This window comes from Porites lutea, chromosome 4 (assembly GCF_958299795.1).
Source record: "Porites lutea chromosome 4, jaPorLute2.1, whole genome shotgun sequence".
Lineage (NCBI taxonomy): Eukaryota > Metazoa > Cnidaria > Anthozoa > Scleractinia > Poritidae > Porites > Porites lutea.
The window spans coordinates 50,456,640-50,477,220 of record NC_133204.1 but is presented as its reverse complement, the minus strand read 5'-3'; the positions used below and the strand labels follow the sequence as shown (position 1 = coordinate 50,477,220).

The following is a 20,581-nucleotide window of genomic DNA, read 5'->3' as shown; positions in this document are numbered from 1 at the left end:
AAGATGTTAAGAAAATGTTACCAAAAGTGTGTAGGATTAATTGCGTTCGACGTTAGGAGAACGCTTCGTAATCTTTGGGGGTCCTGTGGTCGATGGGATACCTGTGCATGCCAGGCGTGAAGATTCGAGATTTTTGGTTACTTGGACGGGCGATGTTCAAAATCTGCGCCATTTTGAATAATTATTAAGCGCGCGCACGAGTTTTAAGCCCAATAGCCGGCCAAAGAAATTGCGGGCTCACCTGGTGGACATGCGCACACAACTATTTTTATGCGCAAGCAACTATACCTCGTGCGAGTGCGCACGCAACTATACCTCGTGCGAGTGCAAGGTGCTCGTGCGTCCGTGTCGCCTCCGTGGATATCTTTGGATTATTCGGTAAGTTCATTTATTTTTCTCAAACTTCATGCGATGTTTCTTAAAAAGTTCATCGCTTCAACTTGTCAAAGCCTTACCAGGAAACTTTTTAGTACTCCAAGAGCATGTAGAAAGCCCGATGTCGGCGTTGTCCGAACTACAACAAACCGAAGACCTTCGCTGCTCTCCTGCTTTGAATTGATGTCCTCGAATTTGCCGAACAACAAAGCAAATCAACCGATAACTCTGACACAAAGTTGTCTCAAAGCAAATCTACCAAGCCATTGTGCTTTGACCCATAGCGGTCACAAATACAAACCAAACAAACCGAGTCATTGTACTCGGTGGCCATTGCGCCAAATGACCCGTTGTGGTCACAAAGCAAATAAACCGAGTCATTCTGCTCGATGGCCATTGCGCCAAATGAAAAGTGACAAAAGTCAAATGGTTACCGGGCTGATAAGTGGTGATTGTAGTTCACAAGATCATGATAAGGCTTTGACAAGTTATTCTTCTGAGAAAATTGAAAATCATAGTGTAACTATTTCTGAAAATGTTGAAGTTCGTAAGAAAAGAGTGAATTGTCAGAGGAAAAGGGACAGGGAACCATCTCGCGTTCCTGTTAAAATAATTCTAAAGGCACTAAGTAATACGAAGTCTAGGAATAGAATCAAGTCTTTTGTAAGACAACATCTTCCAGACAGTTCTTTTATCACTAATTTATGTAGAAATTACAACACCTGGAAATTCTGGTATACCAATGATCATTATTATAGTAAATTTGTTTTTTACATGAACATACAGAAAAGAAAATTTACAACAACAGATAACTATTCTACATGTAACTGTAGACAAACACATATCCGTGTGGCAGATTTAATGAATTCTGGTGGAAAAAGCTTTCCTCAAACTCATAATGATAATTCAAAATTAAATGGAGGTATGTCTCCTGAGAATGCTGTTAGTCATGATTTACCATGGGATTGTTTAACTGAAAGGCTTCGTCTCATAGGACTTATACCACATGATGTAGGTGGATTTGGAGATTGTTTCTTTAAATCAGTTTCGCACCAACTGTATAGGACTGCTGACTTGCATCTTGAAATTCGTATGGCTGGAATTGGCCATTTACAGAGTTACCCAGAATTGTATATTGAAAGCATTTCTAATGATCACTGGAATAACTATATTCAACAAATGTCAAAACAAGGCACATGGTGTGATAACATCATAATGCAAGCTGTGGCCAATGCATACAACTGTGTCATTCATATCACACAGTCTAATATAAATTCACCTGAAAGTACAATCTTAACTCCTGTTGCTGATCAGGATGGACGAAAGACAATATTTATTGGATATATTAACGAGTTGCATTATGTTTCAACATTGACTGACAAAAACAGTAGATATAAAAACAAACTCACATGCATAAAGAGAAAATTATCAGAAACCAATGAAAACAGACATGGTAGACTTCTTAAGCACAGAAATTACATGAAAAGAGTCAAATATACAGAAACAGCTAATGAAAGGGCAAGCAGACTTGAAGATAAGAGAGGCACTTATAGAAAAGCAATGTCTGAAGAAACTGCTGAAAAGCGAAAAGAGAGACTTAAAAATAAGAGAGACACTTATAGAAAAAGAGTGTCTGAAGAAACTGTTGAAAAGCAAAAAGAGAGACTAAAAAGTTACAAAGACTCTTATAGAAAAAGAACGTCTGAAGAAACTGTTGAAAAGCGAAAAGAGAGACTTGCAAATAGGAGAGCCAGTTATAAAAGGTCTCAAACAATTTCTGCAGGACAAAAAGAGAGCTCTGCTGGTCCAGTTCATGAACAAAAACATGCACAAAATAACATGAACGATTTTCATAAGTCCAATCAGTATTCAGTTTGCCAATGCACTGTCTGTTTTGAAGCATGGCCATTGAAATCCAGTCCAAGGAAGGTTGATCACTACCAGTGTCAGAGGTGCATACGAGATAAACAACAACCAAAAAAGTTTTCTAAGGAAAATGACATGGTGCCATCATTAGTACCTTTACAACTGCAGGGGTTAACCCAAGTAGAAGAAATGCTTATTGCACGTGCACTTCCTGTTATGCGAGTTTACATAAAACCTGGTGGACAAAGGGGCTATTCAGGCCACTGTATCAATTTGCCTCAGGATATAGCTGAACTAGCACATTCTCTGCCTAGATACCCAAAAGATCTATCTGTTATTGTTGTTAAGATGAAAGGTAAAGAGAACAGTTTTAAAGATGTGACAGTGCGAAGGCAAAATGTAGCTGATGCACTACAATGGCTTGTTAATAATAACTCACACTACAAGGACATAACCATCAATCAAAATTCTTTAAATTCTTTACCAGAACATGGTGTTCCACATGGTCTTCTCTCGGTTGAAACAGAGAATATAGATTTGGATGCCACATGTGAACCTGACTTAGGTCCTCAAAATGAAGATGACATTGTTTATAATGAGGGTACTGAAATGAGTAGTTTTCTGCCTATTCCAGAGTGTCAGCAGCAAGAAATAGAAGCTGTGCGCCAACAATTGTCTAATGATTCTAATCACTTGCCCTGGCCAACAGTTGGCAGTGAACCATTAAACGAGTATGTAACTCCCTTTTTAGCAACAATGGCTTTCCCAACATTATTTCCAGATGGTAAGGGTGATCCTACTAACCCATCATTACGCCGAGATATACCACTCGGAGAAAGAGTAAAGGACCTTTTAAAGTTTGGAGAAAACAAGAATGACAAATGGGTATATCGCTTTGCTACTCACCCCAGATTTGGTTACTGGGCATTGAATATGATACAAAGAAAACGTATTCTGCAACAGACAGGCATGTTCCTAAAACAAAACCCAGGAGAAGCTCATTTGACTGCTGAAGAGCTGCGGCAAATGGCAACTAGCAATAACACAAGTATGTTTATATCTAAGATATCACGCTATCTTAGTAACATTACTGGTTCTAATGCTTATTGGCACAAAGCTAAAGAAGATTTAAAAGCAATAATAGCCCATGCTGGAGCTCCAACATTCTTTTTCACATTCTCCTCTGCTGATATGCATTGGCCTGAACTTCATGCAATTTTTGGCAACTCAGTCAGTAATAATTCAACTGACAACAAACGGCAGAATGTGATTAACAATCCTCATATTACAGACTGGTTCTTTACACAGCGTTTAGAAAGTTTTATTAAATACTGGTTATACAATTCACTAGATGCTGAGTGGCACTGGTACAGATTTGAATATCAAGCTAGAGGTAGTATACATTGTCATGGTGTAGCAAAGCTGAAAAATGATCCAGGTTTATGTAAACTCTCAGAAACAGCTCTAAAAGGCTATTTGGCTGAAATGTCCACTAATACAGCTGAGCAAGTCAATATACTAGAACTCAATCAACAGATAGTGGATGGGAAAAAGGCTTCCCAGGTAGTTTGTCAGTATGTAGATTGGTTATTGTCTACATATAATCCAGATCCACCAGATAATGGCACATGGGTGAAGCCCTCTATTCATCCTTGTCAAAAGCGTCACAAGGACCTTGTAAGTTTACAAGACTCTGAACAAGATTATGTTGATTTGTTGAATACTGTACAAAGGCACACTCGCTGTAGTACAAACTATTGTCTTAGAAAGAAACAAAACGAAACAGAACTGAAATGTAGATTTAAGTTTCCATTTGAACCTTGTGTTAATACAAAACTAGAGTTTGAGCCCATTCATACAAAAGATCGAAGCACTCAATACAAAGCAAAGATCATAACAAAGAGGAATGATAGCAGACTCAATAATCACCAACGACTTCAGCTTCAAGGCTGGAGGGCAAACTGTGATATTCAAGTGATCATTGATTATCATGCATGTGTTGAATACCTTGCAAAATATGCTTCAAAAGGTGAACCAAAGTCACTTGTAATGAAACTTGCATTTAATTCTATTGTCCGTAATTGCAACAACAATAGCAACCCTACAAAATTGATAAAAAAAGTGATAATGAAGTCACTTGGCCAACGTGACTTCTCTGCACAAGAGACTATGCATCATCTCATGTCACTGAAACTTGTCAGCTCATCATTTAATGTGGTACCTATTAGTCTAAATGGTTCACGTAGAATCAAAACTATAACAAATGATGGAGATACTGTAACCAATGACTCATTGCTTGATACTTACGCTAAAAGGGAAAAATATATTCAAACCATCCCAGATATAATGGCTCTTAATTTCATTCATTTTGCAACAAAATACAAACTTGTCAACAAAAAACTAACAGTTCAGCCTCATAACATGATTCCCAGAGTTTTTCCAGTATTTTCTTCCAATTCAAAAGGTCCAAATTTTGGACTTTATTGCAAATATCAGTTACTTAAGCACAAACCTTGGCATACTACACAAGACAATGCCTGGGATTGTCAGGAAGGCACTGATGAAATATACATCACAAAATGGAAGGAATTTCTACAAACACCATATGCTGAAGAGCATGTTCCTGACTGGTATGAAAAACTACAAAGTGTACAGAATAACACAGAAGAGGAACCAAATATAGAGCACTCTTCAGAAGAGCTTCCACAGCGTGAAGAGTGGATGGATTTAGCAGATCTCATACCTGGGTATTTTGTTAACCAAGATAATATAACACAACAAACCTCTCAGCCTGATTATGACTGGCAAAATGACAAGATTAAGTATGCAAATCACTTAATACAGGAAATGCCATCCTGGATAAAAACTAAGAAAGATACTTTGGATTCTACCTTTGGTTTGCAACAACAAAATATTGATGTTAATACATTCAGTGACATGCAAAGACATGCCTACAATATGGTGAAAGCACATTCTGAACAAGCCTGCCCTAAAGATCCATTGCTTCTTATTATACTTGGAGTTGCCGGTACAGGGAAAAGTTACCTCATTAATGCCATCCGAAACCTGCTCCAACACTCTTGTGCAGTGACTGCCACAACTGGCAAAGCTTCATTTAACATAAACGGATGTACAATCCATTCACTATTAAAATTGCCTGTTGGCCCAAGACATAACAAAGAATTAACAGGACAAGGGCTTGTCACATTACAAACCAAGCTGAAAGATATCAGTTATATCCTAATTGATGAATACTCTATGCTAGGACAAACATTGTTTGGCTGGATTGATAGACGCTGCCGACAAGCAACAGGCAAAAATGACGAAGTATTTGGTGGTAAATCCATGATATTAGTTGGTGACCCAGCTCAATTGCCTCCAGTGGCAGATAAGCCATTATATCATTCGAGACCCTCCAGTTCTACAGGTGAACAAGGCTATTTAGCTTATCACATGTTTGGCAATGTTGTAAAACTGTCAGTAAACCAGAGGGTTCAAGGCTTAAATCAACAGCAAGCTCAGTTTAGAGATTTACTCATACGCCTTCGCACAGGAGATTCTAATGAGCAAGATTGGAAACTTCTTTTGGCAAGACAGCCTTCCATAGCATTGAACGTGAATGAGTTTCAAGATGCCACTAGGCTCTATTTCAGCAATGAAGAAGTTGCTAATTATAACTTTGAACAGTTATCAGAACTTCATCAGCCAATAGCCTGCATCACTGCACGTCACTCTAGTGATATAGCTAAGAAAGCAAGTTCGGATGACATGTCAGGTTTACAACCGACCATTTTCCTTGCAAAAGGTGCACATGTAATGCTTACCATGAACCTATGGATAGATGTTGGACTTTGTAACGGTGCAACTGGAACGGTTGAAGATTTCATTTATGCAAACAACCAGCAACCACCAGACTTGCCTGTCGCTGTCATAGTAAAATTTAATGAGTATAGAGGTCCATCTATCAGTGATAGCATTCCACGATGTGTGCCTATATGCCCAATAACAATAACCTCACAGACACTAGATGGTTTACATGAGAGACAACAGTTGCCTCTCAAACTTGCTTGGGCAATCACAATACACAAGAGCCAAGGGTTAACACTGCCAAAAGCATGGATTGACATTGGTCAGACTGAAACTACTGCAGGCATTTCATATGTAGCTATAAGCAGAGTGAAAACACTTTCATCTTGTATTATTGAACCAATGACTTTTGAAAGACTTAAGAGTCTTAAGAAATCCACTAATTTAAAATATAGACTTGAAGAAGAAAGCAGGCTATATAATCTAGCAAATATAAATTGATCCCAAGTTGAGTGATGCGAACAAAGTCACTCACAACAGTACAGCACCCAAAATTGATTAATTAGAATAAATTGATTATACGGCCTTCAACACATGCATACATAAATGATTTTTTTTTATGGTTATAAATAGTTCACTTTCCAACTACATTTAAAGCAAAGTTCCATGTAATGTTTCAGAGTGTTGTATTAACTAGGGTTTAAAGGTATTTTAAACACCCTCCTAAAACATCTGTATACATCCTTATTTTTTTTTTTTTTTCAACAGACAAGACAGAGATCTAATATGGCTTCAGGTATGTATCTCCCGGTCATACTTAAATATTATGGTTATACGTTCCTTTCTTCTATTAAACTAATGCTTCTTGTTTTAAAATCATTTTATAACCTTACCTGCTCTATATGCTCTCATTAATAAAACATATTATTTTGAACATCTAGGTATTAGATGTACACTGTTTCCTATCACTTTTGTCACCCTTTAATGTTCTCATGTAGTTATATGATACAATTTATTTTTCTCACACCTCTTGCATGTTGGTGGCGAACTTTGGCCAAAATATCACTGTTATTTGTACTAAAAATAATCTTAATTACAGTAATTAATGAGTGGTGAACTGCTCCTGTTTTGCTAAATTTTAACACTTCCCCTTCTATTAAGCCCTTCCTTTCTATTTAGCCCCCCCCCCCCCCCCCCCCAATGCGCCTTAAAACAATAAGCCCCCTGTGGGCTTAATAGAGGATTTACAGTACATGAAACAAGGAGACTAATATTTACACATATGTTTTTTTCAAATAACACAAGCTACCTTATGCAGTAATCCCATCCATGCCAAATTTATTACATTAATCTAAATATCTTTTTACCTCCTCCTACAGAAAAACAAGACATAACTTGCTTTGTGCATAATGTCTCACCAGTAAAAAAATCTGGACCAACAAGCTACTTTAACTGCCACCTTCAGACAGAGAAAGATCTCATTGGCAGTGTATGCTTTGCAACTGAAAAGAAGGAAACTCTTGATGCAATGGCCGCACAAAGATCACCGGTTAAAATTTCAAATTTTAACATCAGCAATAAGTATGGACGAAGTGATGTAGTAATAAACAGGAACACAACCATCACTTCAACAACAGCTGATTTTCCATACAAAGCACAAGATGATGTCACATCAATTGCATCCTTGTCAAAAGTAGCACCACAACAGCTAGTGTCAATAAAAGGAAAGATATCACATCTAAGTGCGACCAAAACTATAGTCATCCAAGATTCTCCTGTCAAAAAACAGGAAGGCTATATAGTTGATCCATCTGGTTACATAAAAGTTATTTTCTGGGGTGAGCATGTTGACAGCGTCACACCACAGTCCACCTATTTCTTCAACAACTTGAGAATGAAAGTATCTCAGAATCAAAGATACTTGAACACACCAAAACAAGATAATTTATACACCATCAAGGACGCTGAACCCTTCAAACAAACATTACCTGAAGTCAGTGACATCTCAACAACAACAGAAACCATTGGAGAAATACTAGGAATAAGCAGTGTCACCAAATACAACTGTTGTTGTTCATGTTCAAAAAAAGTTACAATCAAGGGAAAAATTGCAGTCTGCGATAACTGCAAAGTAACACAAAAGGCAACCAGCTGCAGTGTAAAGTGGACACTCAAGATCCATATCCAAAACTCCAAACAACCACTGCAGAAGCTTCAGCTACAGGTTTATCAAGAAGCAGTGCCAAAGTTGTTTTCAATTTGTCACTTAATTGCAAATGAAACAACAGAGGAGGAAATCACAGAGGCTGTCTTAAACCTAGACACAGTTAAAGTATGCTTTGACACGCAAACGCGAAAACTTGTGGACATTGAAAAAATTGCCATTTAACATGTTTTGTTGCATTTTCCTTTGTAACAAACCAATCTCTAGTAACTATTTAAGTTACTAATAATTCATGCTATGAGATACAAACACTAAAACTTTTAGATATCGCAAAAACTTTTATAGCACTTAATTTTTGAATTTCATATTAAACTTTCTTGAAACTATTCCATTTACTATTATTCATGTTACTGTTAGAAAAATTAGTCTCGCTCATTTAGTATCTAAACTACATTGTAAATGAGTAGATTCTCATGTTTTAATTATTGCATTTTACCTTGTGACTAATCGAGTTAGTATCATCCAGGGCCCAGTTGTTCAAAAGACGATTACTGCTAACCCACGATTAAAGCTTAATCAAAGATTTAATCTCTTTTGTTTAAAAAGATTTCAAAAGCTAATTATAAGCTGCACATGAAGTCAAATCGAAAAATAAAACTAAAGAGCAAGAATCCTTAAGAAAATCTCTTTTGGTTATTAATTTAACTGGAATAAAAATTGACGCTAACCCTGGGTTTGCTTAATCGCGCTTTGAACAACCCGGCCCTGGTTACTGTTAAGATAAGAAAAATAGTTAAACAATGCTATGACACACAAACACGAAATATTTAGACATGGAAAAAAATCTAAGTTTCATAGCATTTTGAACTTCATCACAGCTTCATGTTCCAGTTCTTGTTATAAAATTTAGTCTATCTCTTTCAGTTTTTCAAGATACTGAGTAGATTGACATGTTTTTTTACATTTTCTCTTGCAACTAACCAATCCCATGCAACTATTCAAGTTACTATTCATGTTACTATTAAAATTTTTTTGTTAAACTATGGTATGACATGCAAACACCAGAACTTTTAAACATTGCAAAAAGTTTCATAGCATTACCAACTTCATAACTTTCTTGAAACTATTCAATTTACCATTATTCATGTTACCGTTACAAAAATTAGTCTCACTCATTTAGTATCTGAACTACATTGTAAATGAGTAGATTGACATGTTTTAATTATTGCATTTTACCTTGTGACTAATCGAGTTAGTATCATCCAGGTTACTGTTAAGTTAAGAAAAATTGTTAAACAATGCTATGACACACAGACACGAAACGTTTAGACATGGAAAAATCTCATTTTCATAGCATTTTGAACTTCATCATAGCCTCATGTTGTTGTTATAAAATCTACTCTATCATTTTCAGTTTTTCAAGATACTGAGTAGACTAACATGTTTTGTTACATTTTCCCTTGCAACTAACCAATCCCTTGTAACTATTCAAGTTACTATCATTCATGTTACTGTTACAAAAGTTAGTCTCCCACAATCAGTATCTAAACTACATTGTAACTAAGTAGATAAACATCTTTGGTTACATATTTGGGTTTCACTATTAAAGTTGCTATTGTTCATGTTGCTCTTTAAATACTTCGTCTTTCTCATTTAATCTCTCAACTAATTTCCTCCTCTGTTTTTGTATGATTTTAGCTAAATTCATTGAACTTCGAACGCACTTATTAATCTTTGATTACTACTAGTCATAAACATACCTTATTTGCGCACTTCGAAACTGTCTAAAGACTGGCTTGACGACATCCTGGATATCTTCTTCAACTATTTCAATGTCATTAAAGGTGTTTTCTGCTTTTCCGGGACGCGCCCAACCCAAAATTTCTACCTGGTTTAGTAAGGCCAATCAAAGTTTGATTTAAAAGGTTACAAAAAAAAGGTTCGGATTAAACATGAACATTTTTTTATGTTTGCGCGCTTAAAAACTCTCTAAAAAAAATCTGCACGATATTTTTAAGATATTATGCCACTAATCAAATGTAATTAAAGGTTCTTTGGGCGTTTCTTGGATGCGGGTAGCCCAAAATTTAAACTTAGCGAAATAAGCTTGAAAAAAGATGTTAAGAAAATGTTACCAAAAGTGTGTAGGATTAATCATAAAAATACCTTATTTGCGCACTTCGAAACTGTCTAAAGACTGGCTTGACCACATCCTGGATATCTTCTTCAACTATTTCAATGTCATTAAAGGTGTTTTCTGCTTTTCCAGGATGCGCCCAACCCAAAATTTCTACCTGGTTTAGTAAGCCCAATCAAAGTTTGATTTAAAAGGTTACAAAAAAAAGGTTCGGATTAAACATGAACATTTTTTTATGTTTGCGCGCTTAAAAACTCTCTAAAAAAAATCTGCACGATATTTTTAAGATATTATGCCACTAATCAAATGTAATTAAAGGTTCTTTGGGCGTTTTTTGGATGAGGGTAGCCCAAAATTTAAACTTAGCGAAATAAGCTTAAAAAAAGATGTTAAGAAAATGTTACCAAAAGTGTGTAGGATTAATCATAAAAATACCTTATTTGCGCACTTCGAAACTGTCTAAAGACTGGCTTGACGACATCCTGGATATCTTCTTCAACTATTTCAATGTCATTAAAGGTGTTTTCTGCTTTTCCGGGACGCGCCCAACCCAAAATTTCTACCTGGTTTAGTAAGCCCAATCAAAGTTTGATTTAAAAGGTTACAAAAAAAAGGTTCGGATTAAACATGAACATTTTTTTATGTTTGCGCGCTTAAAAACTCTCTAAAAAAAATCTGCACGATATTTTTAAGATATTATGCCACTAATCAAATGTAATTAAAGGTTCTTTGGGCGTTTCTTGGATGCGGGTAGCCCAAAATTTAAACTTAGCGAAATAAGCTTAAAAAAAGATGTTAAGAAAATGTTACCAAAAGTGTGTAAGATTAATCATAAAAACACCTTATTTGCGCACTTCGAAACTGTCTAAAGACTGGCTTGACGACATCCTGGATATCTTCTTCAACTATTTCAATGTCATTAAAGGTGTTTTCTGCTTTTCCGGGACGCGCCCAACCCAAAATTTCTACCTGGTTTAGTAAGCCCAATCAAAGTTTGATTTAAAAGGTTACAAAAAAAAGGTTGGGATTAAACATGAACATTTTTTTATGTTTGCGCGCTTAAAAACTCTCTAAAAAAAATCTGCACGATATTTTTAAGATATTATGCCACTAATCAAATGTAATTAAAGGTTCTTTTGGCGTTTTTTGGATGCGGGTAGCCCAAAATTTAAACTTAGCGAAATAAGCTTAAAAAAAGATGTTAAGAAAATGTTACCAAAAGTGTGTAGGATTAATCATAAAAATACCTTATTTGCGCACTTCGAAACTGTCTAAAGACTGGCTTGACGACATCCTGGATATCTTCTTCAACTATTTCAATGTCATTAAAGGTGTTTTCTGCTTTTCCGGGACGCGCCCAACCCAAAATTTCTACCTGGTTTAGTAAGCCCAATCAAAGTTTGATTTAAAAGGTTACAAAAAAAAGGTTGGGATTAAACATGAACATTTTTTTATGTTTGCGCGCTTAAAAACTCTCTAAAAAAAATCTGCACGATATTTTTAAGATATTATGCCACTAATCAAATGTAATTAAAGGTTCTTTTGGCGTTTTTTGGATGCGGGTAGCCCAAAATTTAAACTTAGCGAAATAAGCTTAAAAAAAGATGTTAAGAAAATGTTACCAAAAGTGTGTAGGATTAATCATAAAAATACCTTATTTGCGCACTTCGAAACTGTCTAAAGACTGGCTTGACGACATCCTGGATATCTTCTTCAACTATTTCAATGTCATTAAAGGTGTTTTCTGCTTTTCCGGGACGCGCCCAACCCAAAATTTCTACCTGGTTTAGTAAGCCCAATCAAAGTTTGATTTAAAAGGTTACAAAAAAAAGGTTCGGATTAAACATGAACATTTTTTTATGTTTGCGCGCTTAAAAACTCTCTAAAAAAAATCTGCACGATATTTTTAAGATATTATGCCACTAATCAAATGTAATTAAAGGTTCTTTGGGCGTTTCTTGGATGCGGGTAGCCCAAAATTTAAACTTAGCGAAATAAGCTTGAAAAAAGATGTTAAGAAAATGTTACCAAAAGTGTGTAGGATTAATCATAAAAATACCTTATTTGCGCACTTCGAAACTGTCTAAAGACTGGCTTGACGACATCCTGGATATCTTCTTCAACTATTTCAATGTCATTAAAGGTGTTTTCTGCTTTTCTGGGACGCGCCCAACCCAAAATTTCTACCTGGTTTAGTAAGCCCAATCAAAGTTTGATTTAAAAGGTTACAAAAAAAAGGTTCGGATTAAACATGAACATTTTTTTATGTTTGCGCGTTTAAAAACTCTCTAAAAAAAATCTGCACGATATTTTTAAGATATTATGCCACTAATCAAATGTAATTAAAGGCTCTTTGGGCGTTTTTTGGATGCGGGTAGCGCAAAATTTAAACTTAGCGAAATAAGCTTAAAAAAAGATGTTAAGAAAATGTTACCAAAAGTGTGTAGGATTAATCATAAAAATACCTTATTTGCGCACTTCGAAACTGTCTAAAGACTGGCTTGACGACATCCTGGATATCTTCTTCAACTATTTCAATGTCATTAAAGGTGTTTTCTGCTTTTCCGGGACGCGCCCAACCCAAAATTTCTACCTGGTTTAGTAAGCCCAATCAACGTTTGATTTAAAAGGTTCCAAAAAAAAGGTTCGGATTAAACATGAACATTTTTTTATGTTTGCGCGCTTAAAAACTCTCTAAAAAAAATCTGCACGATATTTTTAAGATATTATGCCACCAATCAAATGTAATTAAAGGTTCTTTGTGTCGCGATGGGCGAGTGAGGACCACATTCACACAAACATAAACTCAACATGGCGGATTTTCTTCTCCACATGCCTCCGCGTTTCTTTGCACGTGTTTTCGGGAATCCCGCGGGGGATCCCGTGTTACTTAAATCTCGCGGAGTAACGCTTCTCCGTGACACTCCGGGCCAGGCAAGTTTTTTTTTTTTTTGACATATTCTAAGTGTTCAGTAATCTGTTAAGCTTTCTTTTTGCTTCGGCTGCAGCTCTTCGAAGAGGGCGTTTCTCGGCAGGTTCAATTCCGCTCTTCTGCTTGGGTACATCATGCTGCTCTTCACTGCTACTTCTAGGCTCGGTACACTCGTTAGACTCTTGTTTCACTTCTGCGCACTCCAAAGGACACAGAAAGTTCAATGGTCGGTTCAGCAGCTTTCCTGTTGCTGTTCGGATAGTGGCCGCTCGTACTTCGTTATCTTTGCTTGTGATGATTTCTTCAATCATTGCTAGTTTCCAGGTTCCTCTTGGTGAACTTTCTTTCAGTAGCACGACATCTCCTTTTGTAGGTTGAACTTTTGCTTGAACTCTAGGGGCTTTTAAGTAAGTAGTACATAGGGCTACTAACGGTCACAACCAATCACAGCGCAGCAGAAATTGTCTCGACCAATCAGCATCGAGTATTTAACCCATGTGACCATGATGTCGTCAAAGTTCCCAAATATGGGCATAAAAGTCACGTGACCCCACCCAAGAGGTGGATCCGCATACTTGGCATAGTTTTGAAGGACCGCGTAGAACCTGGGTACGAATGGGACGCTCAAAACAAAGCCCCAGTCCCTTGCATTCCCCGGAAGTCAATAAAAACACACTCTATTGAGGACAGAATCACTGCATGGGTTTTAATGAACGTACCGCGTAAACCCTAAGTTACATCCGGGACGTATGTGAGGTCCTAATGACGTCACGCCCATTTGTTTTACATCAATACGCACAATAAAGATAGGGTGTTTGCTTCCTGGCTGAAGGAGTCATACAATGCGGATGAGGCCATGGAATATAATGATTGAATCCTAGCAATGACCAAGGTTTGATCAAAAACAAATCGACATGAAAAAAAATACCTACAAAAAAATGAAATGAAATTTGTTTTACATGAAATACACATTACGAAGAAAGGGTGTTTGCTTCCTGGATGAAGGAGTCATGAGCAATGGATTAGGCCATGGAAGATAATGGTGGAATCCTATCAAGGACCATGGTTTGGATAAAGAGCGACGTAAATCAAAACGGGTGGCTGAAACGAAAGGAGGGGTGGTTAGAGCCAAGAAGCAAACTGAATCAGAAACACTCGACCATTGGCACGCACGAGGCGGTGTCTTACTGTCCAATGATTGACTGGAAAAACAAAAAAAAGACTTGTTTACAAAGTGGGACGTGTGTGACGCCCTCGTGGTGTCACGCCCGGAAAAGATAGTATACAAAATAATTCAATTAACATCCAATCTTGGTTGAAATTAAAATGTTGAAAGATCCAAAGCGTTTCTGGGAAAAAAATTAACGTTTTAGTTTGAACAAATGGAGTAAGCTGGCCTGTCCTTGATAATTGATGATACAAAGTTTATGAGGGATAATGCTTGTGAAAATCATGACATCTTGTAAGACCCAAAAGGAATCTAATTAACAAAAAAAAATAATCATGAACATCCAGCAGGGGTGGCGCCACCATGCAGACCTCCCCCTGCCGGGTGTTCAAAATTCCCAATCCATGCTCTCCATCATGGCACAGCCCCGACAGGGTTCATGGAGTTCGGACACGTGCCGTAAATAGATCCAACACCGTTTGCACACAAAATATAATTTTCCAGTCAAATTTTGGAGGGACCTTGAATGTTGCTCCATCACCTGGGCAACGGCTGAAAAAGGAAAGGGAGATAAATGGCTCGCATGACAAAATGAGAATCTGAAAAAATAAAAAAAAAATATGTTTTTAAGGTTGGGGTGGGTAGCCCATGGTTTGCAATATCTCGCACCAATAACAGGGCACATGTAAGTCACTAGCACGACGAAAGTTCAAATAACAACGACAACAGAGTAATTTAATGGGTCTCGGAATTGGAAGGGCGACCCCCGATCCAGTGTACCACTGCACGATACTGCCGTGGAAACACCATGCAGCGGAAGTACCATGAACCCGGTGGGTACTGAGAATGGTATGCGAATCTACAAAAAGAATAATGGATGATTACTCTTCTGAGCCCATCAATAAATAATCAAGACGGTCTTGTATCCAACATCTGTACCCATAGATGTCAATCGCGATAATCACATCTAAAAATTTAATAATAATGGGCTAAACTCATGAAGACTATGGATGATTACAGAATTGCACGAAATGATAAACACTATGAATATGGTATCGTTGTTGCACGGCAAGGATCCACCCCCATTCGTCCATCGTAGAAATTACATCTGAAACGTTTCATGAAGACTAATTACACATCGAACCGTACTATAATGACATCGCAATTGCACGGGTCTAATCCATCCTCCATACTGTTTTAATGTATAATGAAAGCCTACAAAGAGGTGGAAAGTCGAATCAAGACGGGAATACTGGTACGAAAAAAACCGGCTTGCAAAGGGCGGATCCATTGCGTATGATGACGCAACAAACAATGCGTGGCTGTAAAAAAATTAAACTGAAATTAATCCTCCTCTAAAAACCCTAAGGCAGCCAAATCAGGGTCATCCACAGGACCCTGGCGCCGGAGAAACGAATTAATGCGAAAAGTCATTCGCAACGGCCAATCATCCCAATCCCGATGGTTGGGGTCCCCACTCTGCACATAGTCCACAATATCATCTTCAGTGAGGGACCCCTCCCGGTTGCCGACAATGACATCATCTAAGGTCAAACCCTCCATCATCCGCTCACAATGGTTACAGACCCCGCCAGGGGTGGGATGCGCAACCCATTGATAAATGTGACAGACAGGCTGATTCTCCACATGATCCCAAGAATCTAATAAAAAAATGAAAATCAACACGAACAGGTTGGGACCCAGAACCGCGCGGCCCAATTGAGTCGAGCTCGTCGAGGGCAGAGGCACAAGTGGATAGGCCACAGCACGTTGCGTAGAAACTCAAACCCCTTGAACACGTCTAGGAATCAAAAAAAGGGACATGAGGGAAAAAAGTGACCCACACCCAAAAAAAAAAAAAGGAAAGCCATGACACTTACCAGCCATGCGGCGGCGATGGACCTCGTGGTCGAGTTTCCGGGCAACAGGGTGGTCCCACGGCAACGTTTTGGCCCAATCCCGCAGTTCCTCGTGGGTGCAGCGTCTGAAGAAGGCGCGCAGACAATCGCTTCTTAGAGGCGTATGCCACAACAACTTCAGGGCGTCGAACAACATGGCGATTGGCATAGAGTACAATACCAACGAGGACAGCGAACTCACCATTTTTGATCAGCGTGACTGAACAAACTGGAATGAACCCACCCAGGGCGCGCAACGTGCTTTAGAGACGCCACGAGCGAATCAGATGAGTGGAGAGCCATCACGTGAGGTGTCTAGGAACGAGAGGAGACTCTAGGGGGTACCCCCCATGGGTACACCTTGTCCTCCCTGGACCAGAGGGTCTAGCGCGAGTACGTGATTGGTAGAGACTAGAGGATTAATAAGGGAATGTCAAGAAGAGACATCAATCGCATGCTGTTCACTGTGTCAGAATGGACTGCCGAGGGTTAGTCGATCCCCACAACAAACCGTTTGGCCGCGTGTTGCCGTTAGAGGTCCAAGTCAAGATCATGTTTTGGGTCCAGTGCTTTTACACGATGGACAAGCGAAAGAAGGTGGTGCGTGAATTCAAAGGTCTACCCAAGTGCGACCTCACAGGCTTCCCCAAACAACTGGGCGAAGATCGTTGGTGGAATCAAGTGGTGGTGCGGTTGCACGCCCCCAGAAAAAATGGCTGCCACCACTGCCACCGCCTCATGGACCACCGGCTCTCGGTGAGTAAAAAAAGTGGTTTGACTCTTTGTCTTCTCATGACCTTGACGTTGAGAATTTTTTTTTTGTCTGGGTTTCAGATTGGCATGATGGTGGAGATGGCACGGCAACCCCCCAATCTCGACCGCTTGATGAATGAAGGCATTGCCTTTGTGATCGACACCTTCAAACATCAGATCCCCCAATGTCCCCTGGGTCAGCGCCCCGTCATGATTGGCCGGAGGAAGGCCGCCTACGATACGGTGGATAAAGTCATGAGACGCTTGGACTTGATTATGAATACCATGTCAGCCATGCAATTTATTGTGATTGACATTCATTAAAAAAACAAGTGATGTGTTCTATATCAGTGTCTTTTTATTGGTGTTTGAATAAACGCTCCAGGGTGGGATAGATCGCCTGATCTTCTTCCCGCGTGCCTACAATGGCGGTCTTGTCTTGGAGGGTGGGGAGGGCAATGTAGTCCTCGGTCATGCCTTCACATGGTTGATATTGACCTAGGGTGGGATTCCACCATAACCATTCTTCTCGATCCACATCAAACACATAGAGGGGTTTGCCTAAGAGCTGGGCCATGACCACACTCCAGCCTGTCCCACCCAATAGATGCTTGCGCATCTCGTCAAAATAGCCCACGGCCAAGACTAAAGACGCTGGCTGGATCACGTGCACATTCCGCTGGATATACTGGAGACTGATGGGATGATGCACTTGTCGACCCAATCGAAACGCGGCCTGGGTGACGGTAGGGGTGGCAGCGTCCAACTCCGTTTGCGTCAAGGGCGCGAGAGACTTGGCTCGAGGGTGACAGGGTGGGATAACGACCACACACGCATGTCCATACAACTGACATAATCGTTCCACATGCGTGTCCACGCCTTTCGCACCGCCCGTGTAAATAGTCAGTGGCATGGTCTGTGAAAAATTAAAAACAGTGATTAGGGTGAGATAATGGAGTCCACGCCCATAGGGTATGTGGTTCATCATCATCAGCGTACAGCACAAGAGACCCACGTCGTGGAGCGCCATGATTTACTTACAATAGGAAGTTCTTTAGCCGCTGTACCATCACATTCCATGAAATCATCCATAAGACAGAATGATACCGCAGCGAGCCACTCCTGATTTTATAACAGAAAGTATGGGCTCTGATTGGTGGACCCTCCGATCACACCACTCTCACGAGTGTCAAGGGCTGAGACAGGATTGGTGGACACAAGATCGTATGAGGATCACGAGATGCAGAGACATGGGCTATAAAAGGCAGGCCAGACGTGCACCCCAATCATTCCGCTCAGGCATGGAACGTCAAGCCACTCAACCGGCTGCGGTGCCCACAGGACGCAAACGACGCCGAGTGAGTAGTAGTAAGAAAGCCCCAGACATGAAAGCCACCCGTGAACTCGAGATGGCGCTGAACGCCCTGCCCCGAGCTGAAACGGAGGAAACCCCAGCCAGCCAAATCATCACTTCCAATGGAGTTGTGATAAACCAAACCCGAGCTGACCCACCACCCACCCCTTCCCCCATCGTCTCACCCGTCTCCTCTGTGAACGACTTGATGGAGGGCACCCTGAAAGACTATGAGGAAGAGTGTCTAGAGGAAGGGATGGTTCAGGCGGAGCCTGCCCAGGAAGACCAGGACCTCGATCAGATGGAGACCCAGTTGAACGAGCTCTTGTATGAAACGTGCCCCTTTCATCCTCATCGAATCCTCCAATGCGTTAACCCCGAGACCCAATTTGGCCAGTTGAGGTTCAAATGCCCCCTAGCAGGATGTCCAGTGTATTTGTTTGAAGATAGTCGAGAAATGATGATGGAGAAATTGAAAGAAGACACGCACCCTCAAGTCCGGGCCCGATTGCAACGAGTGGAGCTCAAGTGCAAATGTGGGTTGGTCCCTAGGATGAAATTGAGCCGAACCAGCAAGAATTACCAGAAGGTGTTTTTTAGTTGTGGCAGTTTTCTCCCAGGTCGAGACCCCTGTGGCTACTTTCAATGGCTCCATGGCCCGCTGTGGTCCCCCCGAGAGCAAGCGCAACCCACCCTGAGACGATGGGTGAAAGAGACACTCCCTGAGGTCCATGACTATGAGAAGGCGTCCGTAAAACCATGGGGCATGCCTGCAGTCCCCCTCCTGAAAAAACACTGTTTGGACGAGGCTTCCCCAGAGAGGGATTTTGTGGAGAGGCATAGGCCGTGGGCCAATCAGTTTAAGGAAGCCATCCAAGCCCAGGAGCGAGCCTATGAGAGCAGGCGCCATTTGCATAAGAACTTTGGTAGCTCGGTGTTGTTTTGAAAAAAAAAATCATGTAGGTGTGTGAAAAAAAAACTATTAAAGACCGAGATTGGCTACGAGTGTGTGTCAGTGTCTTGATGTCGTGGCCACGCGCTTACGAAGATCCCCAGCAACCCGGGGCTTTGGGTGGGGTCCGTCCCTTTGCCCAAGCCCATAAATTGAAACCCCCGCAAGCGCAACGGATTCTCCAATCGGTGTTGAGTTATACCCTCCACAAACCCCGACGGACGCGGTTTCCCACGGCGCCCACGTTGGTCTTTGACCGAGACGAACAATGGCAAATGGATTTGGTCGACATGCAAAAACTCCGTCGATGGAATCAGGGGAACAACTATTTGTTAACGGTGATCGACGTCCTGTCCAAGTACGCCTGGGCCGTCCCCATCAAATCCAAAAGCAGCCCGGAGATGCTCCGAGGGTTGGACAAGATTCGTCGACAAGCCTCGCCGCGACGACCGCTCCGCGTACAGACGGATCAAGGCAAAGAATTTTTAAATAAAAAAGTGCAAGCCTGGTTCAAGCAACAGGGGTGGCATCATTTTTACACGTATGGGGATAGCAAAGCCTCCGTGGTGGAACGATGGCATCGCACGTTGAAACAACGCATGTACCGGTATTTCACCGCGCACAATACGTTACGGTACGTGGACGTGTTACAACCCTTGATTCATACCTACAATCACACCCAGCATCGCAGTATTGGGCTGGCCCCGCATCAAGTCACCCCTAAAACAGTCCCGGAGGTGTGGGACCGACTCTACGGCGCGCGTTTGGAGCAAACGACCCCACCGCCCAAATGTCGCGTGGGGGATCGGGTGCGTCTCAACAAGAAACATCGTCCCTTCAAAAAAGGGTATTTGCCCGGGTGGACGGAAGAAGTGTTTGTGGTCACGCACGTTCGTCGTCATCCGATCGTTACGTATCGACTCAGTGAATGGGACGGGACGCCTATAAAAGGTACGTTTTACGAACCCGATGTTCAAAAAGTACAAGTGTCGGACGACTCGTTATTTCGGGTCGAAAAAGTCTTGAAACGTCAAGGACGCCGGGTATTGGTCCGGTGGAAAGGGTGGCCGGCCAAGTACGATAGTTGGATTCCCGCGCAGCATGGTCCGCGTCAAAATCACGCCTCGAAAAAGAAAAAAGCGGGTACGGTTTCTCGATGAAGTGCAAGCGGATTC

General features: G+C 40.5%; 1 protein-coding gene across 1 annotated transcript; it reads left to right on the top strand.

Annotated features, from left to right (window-relative positions):
• The first annotated feature begins 344 nt into the window (after window positions 1-344).
• Window positions 345-9,848, top strand: LOC140933982 (uncharacterized). Its single transcript, XM_073383672.1, has 2 exons — window positions 345-6,844; window positions 7,428-9,848. Exon 1 carries the CDS (start codon window positions 412-414, stop codon window positions 6,547-6,549), a length of 6,138 nt encoding a protein of 2,045 aa, XP_073239773.1. The 5' UTR covers window positions 345-411; the 3' UTR covers window positions 6,550-6,844; window positions 7,428-9,848.
• Window positions 9,849-20,581: the final 10,733 nt, after the last annotated feature.